The 8,648-nt window shown below is 38.1% G+C and overlaps 1 protein-coding gene across 1 annotated transcript; it reads left to right on the top strand.

The window, feature by feature from the left end:
* Positions 1–4,286: 4,286 nt before the first annotated feature.
* LOC137966454 (protein FATTY ACID EXPORT 3, chloroplastic-like) lies at positions 4,287–8,407 on the top strand. The gene is made up of 7 exons (XM_068813067.1): positions 4,287–4,625; positions 4,937–5,330; positions 5,442–5,609; positions 6,452–6,498; positions 6,613–6,650; positions 7,690–7,792; positions 8,111–8,407. The coding sequence occupies exons 1-6, from the start codon at positions 4,398–4,400 to the stop codon at positions 7,775–7,777; spliced, it is 963 nt and encodes a 320-aa protein (XP_068669168.1). The 5' UTR covers positions 4,287–4,397; the 3' UTR covers positions 7,778–7,792; positions 8,111–8,407.
* Positions 8,408–8,648: the final 241 nt, after the last annotated feature.

Raw genomic sequence — 8,648 nt, 5'->3', positions numbered from 1 at the left:
GAAGTAATAAGTGGTTATTTATAAAAAAAATATTTATTTATAGTATGAAAATAAATATTATGATTAAAATTTTATTTTTCTATTAATTTTTTTATTAAATAATTATTTAAATGAAAATTTTTCCATCAATGGTGAGAAATCGTCAATCTGATAATTTTAATAAATTTTAACTAAATAAACCCCATTTATAAAAAAAAGTGTCATTCACCTGGTCTGTCCAATTGAGAACTCTTAAACCCTAAAACCTAGCCCTGTACTCTTATGAACCCTCTTGTCAAGTTTTAACCTGTAACGAGTGCAGTGCATGCATGCAGATGATGACACTGTTGCTCTCTGAAAGAAAGAGGTGCTGTGTATCAGCTCTCCATCAAAAGTTATTAGTCTTCATGGGTGCTCCCCAGCAACTTCGCCTCGCAGATGGCCGTCGCGAGCTCGTCTCCCACCGGAGCGTTGTGACTCTTGGAAATTCTCCTCTGGACATCCCTCTGTATACATGTTACCGTGCTCCACCTTCAACAAGCGATTGCATTTCCAAAAATTTCCTTTCATCGGTAAAGAACCAGATAATGGAAAATGAGGTTTGTTTGGTAATGGAACAGAAGATGAAGAAGAAGGATGACCTCGTACTAGGTATCGCAAAAGAACTTTCCATTGATTGATCTGTACACGGAGCCTGCGAGGGCGAGAACGTATTAGGTAGGTGCACAAGGATGACACTTTCAACGAATTAGACATGATTCTTCTATTGGTGCTTAATTATTCTCCGAATTTTGGTCGAGGAATCGTGAGGATGAAACAGTGAGGACGGAGGAGTAACTAGAATTGATAAATCGAAGGGGGGGGTGGGGGGAATTGGGACCCAAATAGGAGGGAGCTCTGCAGGAGTCGGCTGGCCTTGTAGGTGTTGTTGGATAGAGCTGCTAAGGCGATGTTCAGGATGACTGCCACTGATGCAGATAAGATGCTTGCCATAATGACGTTTCGTAGGCTTTGAACTGCTAAGGTTCCCTTCTTCTCCCTGCTCTGCGGCGGTCCTTGCACATGACAGAAAGACACCCGTTAGTCCAGATTTCAAAGCTGAGATTGATCGGTGGAGGTAAACTTTATCGTTTGGGCTTCCAAACTTTATGCGAGAAAGAGAAATTTTATGTTATCTTGTGAAAGATTACGAGTCCAGGCCATGACTACAGAGGACAATCCTCATATAGGTCATCAAACTAGCCTGTACAAGAAAATGGGTAATTCATTTCTCGCAGCTGGGTATGGACATCAGGATAACACTCTGTTTGTTTTTTTGGTTACTGAATATGAAATCGGAAGAAGACAACATCAGAATTTAGAACTTGCTCAGTTTGCTGGTATTTAGTTTAATCCCAACTAGTTGGTCTGCAGTTAAAACAAGATCTAAATGGAAGTATTCATGAAACACCCATGAGTTACATTCAGGGGTTGGTAGGCATCTTGCCAAGACGGCTCATGTATAGGGCAAGATGGGTAATTCATTTCTCGCAGCTGGGTATGGACATCAGGATAACACTCTGTTTGTTTTTTTGGTTACTGAATATGAAATCGGAAGAAGACAACATCAGAATTTAGAACTTGCTCAGTTTGCTGGTATTTAGTTTAATCCCAACTAGTTGGTCTGCAGTTAAAACAAGATCTAAATGGAAGTATTCATGAAACACCCATGAGTTACATTTAGGGGTTGGTAGGCATCTTGCCAAGACGGCTCATGTATAGGGCAAGACTTCTTAGATTTTCAAGGAGGCGAGACGCCTCACCTCCTATACAAAATAAACTATGTGTAATGTTACACTTGGGACACCTCCATGATAACCCCAAGACATCTCGGAATTTAACAGGGATGAGACATCTCAGTCCCCGAATTTACCCTTGAAGAATCTTATCAGGAATTCCCAGTTCAAAATTGAATGAAGATTACCTGCAGTATGTGAAGATCCAAATCTTTTCTTCTCACAAAATCTGCTTCAATGGTTGTCCCTTGCTGCTTGTTCTTGAAACTGTTCCATAGGAAAAATCATCCCATCGTGGGGCAAATACCTAGTGGCACCAAGAGAAGGTCACAAAAGTATTTGCTCAGAGCCATCTTTCATGGAAGGATATGGGGTTGGTGATCTGTCCCTAAATTGTATGAAATATATGGATGTCCTCTTGTCTGTGATGTATTTCTGATTGTGAAATGCACTGTCCACATTGGGAGATCATAGTGGGAGAACTTATTTGGTCACATTAATAAAACTAATCTGGCAAGCTTTAGTTCTTTGGTGTGAACTGTGATAGTGGCCATTGGATTTGATGATGTAGGCTGACTGGTTTATTATTCAAGCATGTAAAGAAACAGGAATTGCTTATTTGTGCATGATAACTGCCTATGATTTAGTCCTCAGGTGGATTCAGTTCCTTCTCTTTGTTATTGTCTTTTCTTGTTTCTTGGGCAGATTTTTTTTTTTACAGCTCCAGATAACTTAGAAAATCTTGAATATTTGATTGACTCTGGTAGCTATTTTTTTTAGTTTTCATGAAATTATTTTGCTACTTGTGACTTTTGTACAATTATGAGTGAAAGGCTAAAATTAAAAGATTGTGCTTTTAGTAGCAGAATAAACAACCTTTTGCTTTCAATAACCAAATAAATTTTTGAAAAGTAAAGAAATGACTAATAAAAGTTGATCCAAGGAAACCCTAAACTGTCTGCAATAAAAAAGTCTATTTTATAACTTCTCTTCAATTGTATATTTACACATGCAAAAGGAGAGTGAAGGGGAGGATAGTGGGCTCTAAATGCACCCAAGATTTTTATCAAAACTATCTTTTTGGACAATTCCCATGAAAATTGGCTCCCCTCCATGCTAAACACTTTTCATCACTGAATTTCTGCAATGTAATTGGTGCCCTGCCCTTATCCTAGTACATGTTGTTTATTAGGCGAGGCCTACTAGTTTGAAGGTGCCAATATGATATGCAAGACATTCTGCATCGAATTTACTATTACATATTGATTTTTAAGGATGCTGAAGCTAGACCTAATACAAAAATGGGAACGATGGCAAAAATCTGAAAAAGTTTGGCCCACTAAATTGTAGTTTTGTAATATTTACTTATGCTTCACATTACCCCAATTTTTTATGGACATCTAATTATTATGTTAGAAGTCAAATTATGGCCACAGTTGTTTCTTATCAGAATTTTATGAAGCTAATGCTATTTTGGGATATTTTAGGTGATATCATAACAAGTTCAAACCCTTGCAACTCACATCTCTCTTTTGTTTTTTTTATAGCAGAAGTGTGTTTGGTTTTGGAATTCTTTGGACACAGTTACTTGCTTTCATCCATATATGAACAAATTGAAATTGAATGAATAAGATCGAATAGAAGCTAAGGTAAAACAATCTTTACTCACCATGGAGCTAACATGGCCTTTAAATGGATCTTCTCAGTTGATGGAGCCTCAAGGAAGATTTTGTTAAGAGAGAGAAAAGTACCAAGGTGAAGGTAAGAAGGGCATGCATGGATGCTTTCCTAAAGAGAAAAGGGACAAAAGAGCTTTTGGAATAGAGCTACTACATTTCAGTTCTTCAAGTAATCAATCACACACGTCAAGAATAATACCATTATATTCTTATGCAAAAAAAAAAAATCCTTACTAGGGTACCAAAGCTTATAATTGATCCTGCTGGTTCTCATGGTCCAGGTCTAAATTATCGGTTTAATAGGGTCTCAACTTTTACAATGCCGTTCAACGTTTTGTTGAACCTGACTTACTACTCCGAAAAGTTGAGTCGTATTTGTCATAAGGTGACTGGAACCTTGTTTTACAAAACCAGGTAATTTAGGTTCAAAATGAGGTCATCCTGCAAGATAGGACTGGGTTTGGAAGATTGTTCCATTGAACCATCTTGGCAGCGTTTTAACTCGGAGTTTTTAGTACTTCACGGTCCGATGAAACCTTGCTTTACAAATTCATTTATTTCCAGACCGAGGTTGGGAATCCTGAAAAACAAAGCCGGGTTTGGAATAACAGAACTTTGGTAATTTTATTTATTCGTACGAGGCATACCAAGGAGTGGCCCACTAGAGATCCCCTTACTTTGAGATTCGAATCAGAATCTTTGCTTGGCTTCTTGATCATTGTTCGCAAGTTTGAAAATAGATCTGGACCGTTCGAGTCCAGAGACGGAGCAAGTTGCGCATTACGCTCCCTGGCGCTTATGAGCATAAGAAATCAGAAAAAACCGCAGTTCTATTTCTTGTCGTGCTTTCCACCCTCTTCTTCTCCCCTCACCTGTAAACTCCACTTTCTCGTCTCCTGAGTTCACTGGATAGCTTCGCGGAATCGCTACTTTTGGGAACTCTTTACCCCAATTTCAGCTAAAAATGGCTCTGTCAATGGCGGCGCTGTCTCACCGGCCGGCTCCTCCGACGTCTCACCGCTTCGACTCGTTTCGAACGCCGGCGGACGCCGGCGCACGTTTCCTCCCGCGGATGGAGCCCGCTGTTTCTTCGGAGAACGCTGGGAGTGGGCTGTGCGCGTTCGGTGGTCGGTTGGTGATGCTCAACCGGGGCCGTTTGGTGGTTTCTCTGGCAGCTCTCCAGGATGAATCGGTGAGTTGTTGTACCCGTTTGAAAGTGAGTTTTGAGAAGACGGGTTGTTTCGGTTATGAGTTGTGATATGTGGAGTCTGTTTTAGCTGGTTAGTTGTAGGTGGTCTTTTGCGTCCTTTAGGTGGAATAGAAATGGAGACATATTGGATTTACAGGCGTTAGTGGCTCATGGTTTGAGGGGAAAATGCGTTTTGTTAGCTATTCTTATTGAGTGCTCAAAAATGGAATGTCGGACGAGATGTCATCGTTTTCTCTTCTTACTTGTGCGTTTTTTTTAAATTTGCTCATTTTTGGTACCCCTCTCGTATTTAGAAACATTCGGATATTGAAATTGAGAAAGCAAAGAATGAACTGGAAGGTAAAGAGGAGGAATCGCAAGAAGCATGGGAGCAAACTCTCGAAGTTTTCAAAGAACAGGCAGCAAAGATGCAGGCAATTTCGCAAGCTGCATATGAAGCTTATTCTAAGAAAGCTATGATAGTTCTAAAGGAAACTTCAGAGAGACTGAAAATTGAAGCAAATAAAGCTCGCTATGATCTTGCTATCGTAGCAAAAGAATTTGGTGAAGAAAGCGTGGAATACCTGACAAATGTGGCTGAAAAATCTCCTGAGCCAGTGAAGGATGTTGTGGAAACTTTCAGTTCGTCAACTCCTAAGTTCACGCACCTCTCTGAAGTTCGTGATTTTTATCTTGGTATTCCATATGGTATGCGTTATGCCATTTACACCCCCATTTTGTTATCTAATATTTCACTCACTACTTTCCTGCTTCTCCTAAATCACTTTGGATTATTGTAACTGGTGTTTTGTAGTGCAGGGCTGTTTCTTTCTGCGGGTGGTTTTCTGTCCTTCATGCTGACTGGAAGTATTGCTGCTATCCGGTTTGGTGTTATCCTTGGTGGCGCTCTTCTAGCGCTAAGCATACAGAGTTTAAGGTGTTGGAAACGTGGGGAATCATCTTCTCCTTATTTGAAAGGCCAAACAGGTTAGTATGTCACTTGCCATGCTATTGATCTTATGATCTTATGATCTTAAATTGTCTTTTACAGCACTAGATTTGGATCCATAACCAATATATAGCACCTATGTCAAAAATATGCAAAACTTTGGTGGAAGAATGGGGAATAGAAAGGAATAAAAGTTCAAAACTAAAAACAGAAACATGACCCAAAAATAAAGAGATACTTAATTGATATTGAAATCAATAGTCTCTTTTTATACTGTTATCTTCTATGGCTTAATTGTCTAACAACTAAAATTAAAATCCTCGTGTTTCTTGGGAACTCTTGGTTCTCTGGTAACAGAAAGATGGCTCTGTCCTTGCTGTTTTGCAGGTACCAGAAAGATGACTATTTTTAGATAATCATACTTTAACAGTCATCAATAGTTAAAATTTAGTTATCCTAAAAAAAAATCCTAAAATTTTCTAGGTCAAAATCTTTCTCACCTTATTCATAAAAAAAGAGAGCACCTATTAGCTCTTGTTAATATTTACAGTATTTATTTGATACTTTTGTTCATATTTTGAGTTTTGGACCTATTGCATCTAATTTGTTATAATTTCTGACACTTGCTTTATTTAAAGACACTGAGATACACAATTGAGTCTTGAAACCAACCCACAATAATATAGGTTTGGTCGTATTGAAGAGGAAAAGAAAAAAATGGATGTGGCTGTTGAGGCAAACATTCAATCCTCATCTGCATTATAGCTTAATAGTTGTACTCATATTCAAAGCATACACAACTAAAAGGGTCTCTTGACGACCTCAGTTGATCCTTCTCTTAATATGTTATCACTTTCTGACCTAAGTGTATACTTTGCAGCCATTGCGACTATAATCTTTTTGAGGGAGCTACGCTTTCTTTCTCAGGTAAATTGTTATCCAGAATGAGTCATGCAATCTTTAGATTTTTTTTTTTATATTTCTAGGACACAAAGGTTTTAACGTAAGTTTAACTTATATGCTTTTTTCCATCTCTTGCAGAGTGCATCGTTACCTACTTTTTTTATGACCCTTACCTGGTATGTATGCTCAGAGATGTTTTATATAATATGTGGCAACACAAGATGGCCTCCCCTGTCACTTCTTGCTAAAATGCATATACATATGGATATTTTCACATGCATAATTTTGTGAATGTCCACTTTTTGTTTTTATATTATCTTGCATTTCCAGTTACATGTTTCATGATTTGTAGTGTTCAAAAATATTTTGCCTCTGCTTTCCTTAATTTCTTGATGATTCAGAATCCCCTGTTTCAGGCTTTGAAATTGTGGTTGTTTAATTAAAGGAAATGGAATTTGTCATTATTGAGCAAAGGACTGGACCGCTCTTTGTTTTTATATTTGCTTAACCTTCAAATCACAGACTTGTTTAAGTTTGTTCAAATGCCAAATCTTTTTTTTTTTTTTGGTGAAAAGCAGATCTTATTCCAAATCCAAAAAACAAATAAATCATAATTCATGAAAGGGTTCCTTACTACAAGTGATTGAAGGGACACACCCCCCGTTTAGTAAGAGAGTCAGCCAAATATTTGGCTGATCTCAGTACATGACTCCAAATGAAATCTGAGCTGTGATGTCCATGATTTTTTTATCAGCCTGCCAATGATGCCAAGGGGAATCAGCCATCGATGGTTATATATTTGGTGGGATGCCATTGATGGTTTTTGAAGTCTCCTTGTTCTTTTTCTCTTTCTTTAAAAATTGAAATTGTTGGAGTATACAACATCGATTCGTATTCCTACCATACATAGGACACTCCAGCAGTGTCATTTTTTATGGAAGTAGTCAAATCTTCTTCCACTGGTTTCCAATGGTCTATACTCCTATTGCAGAATTACTTAATGTTTTCAATATTGGTGCCTAAGTTTACTTCAAATTTCCAAGATTCAGGACAGGTTGAAAAATCTTTTGAAACATTAGTATCAGTTATTTACTTGTGGTTTAGGTTATTTTTCAGTTTTTACAATTGGTCCGACTTTTGAACTATGACACAATTTGCTAGAGGAATTTTCCTTAGAGAGTTTGCATCCCTCTGAAGATCTCCTTTTCTTTGCAGTGGAATTATGTTACTGTTCTACTCATATCGGATATGGCTAAATGAGCAGAAGCGGGATCCAAGTGCGGATCAACATCCACGGAACTAGAGTATTCTTGCAAAGGTTGGAACTCTACTTATTTTGTGCATTGCATCTCCTTTCATCATTCTTTTTAATCAAAGACTGTTTGTGCACAAAAACAATAAGTAGCATGATGTGAAGTAAAAAAAATTCTCATTCTCATAGAGGGTGATGATGTTTGGCTTCAAATAAGTACCTATCATTCTTCTTCATCTTCATTTGAGACATTTCTGCTTGAAAGTTGTGATGTGTGGTTTCGAATTTTGGTGTTTATGCCAAAGTGAAGAGACATTTTGTTATGTGGGCAAGGGTTTGTTCTTGAGATTGTACAATCTAAAATCTTCTCAATGGCACTGTCAGGTGGTTTCCTTGGAGTTTTGAAGTATAAGACAGTTCCAGTGAGGATAATGAAAATCGAGCACCTGTACATTGGGTGGTTTCCTTGATCCAGGCTAAGAGGTCACTCCACTTACTCCTGAAAATGGAGGAACTGCAACTGTCAGAAAAAAGCTTCAACCCTTACCATGCGGATGAGATGCATAATTTGCCTTGTAGTGACGACGATTTTCTATCATCAATCTGAATTAGCGTACTTGAAAGTTTGTAACCGCTGTGTTAATGGTCTAAAAAATATGGAGCTTATTCTTTTCTTCGTTATTTTCCTTATGTTGTTCTTTATCAGGGGAAAAACGCTTAAGAATAATAATGGTCAAATTCTCGTTTTCGGTTCCAAACAGACCCTTATGGATTGATACGTCTAACTGAGTGAGTTTCTAACATGAGAATTCACATCCTTTCTGAATCATCGGTGTAGGCAAACACCGCCCAGAGTTAATTGGTAAACCAACTCTGTGATCCATTTGAATCGCAGAGAGCGAGTCTCGTGCATGAACCAAGT

The sequence above is a fragment of the Aristolochia californica genome, unplaced genomic scaffold, assembly GCF_029961685.1.
Source record: "Aristolochia californica isolate CCGP_79_NKW_82.1479 unplaced genomic scaffold, dmAriCali1.0.hap1 SCAF_5, whole genome shotgun sequence".
In the NCBI taxonomy this organism is placed as follows: Eukaryota; Viridiplantae; Streptophyta; class Magnoliopsida; order Piperales; family Aristolochiaceae; genus Aristolochia; species Aristolochia californica.
This window is presented reverse-complemented; position numbering and strand designations above follow the sequence as displayed.

Coding starts and splice junctions, on each gene's coding strand:
- LOC137966454 (XM_068813067.1), top strand. CDS start 4,398: ATGGCTCTGTCAATGGCGGCGCTGTCTCACCGGCCGGCTCCTCCGACG. Junction 4,626..4,936: donor CAGCTCTCCAGGATGAATCG/GTGAGTTGTTGT, acceptor TCTCGTATTTAG/AAACATTCGGATATTGAAAT. Junction 6,499..6,612: donor AGCTACGCTTTCTTTCTCAG/GTAAATTGTTAT, acceptor CATCTCTTGCAG/AGTGCATCGTTACCTACTTT.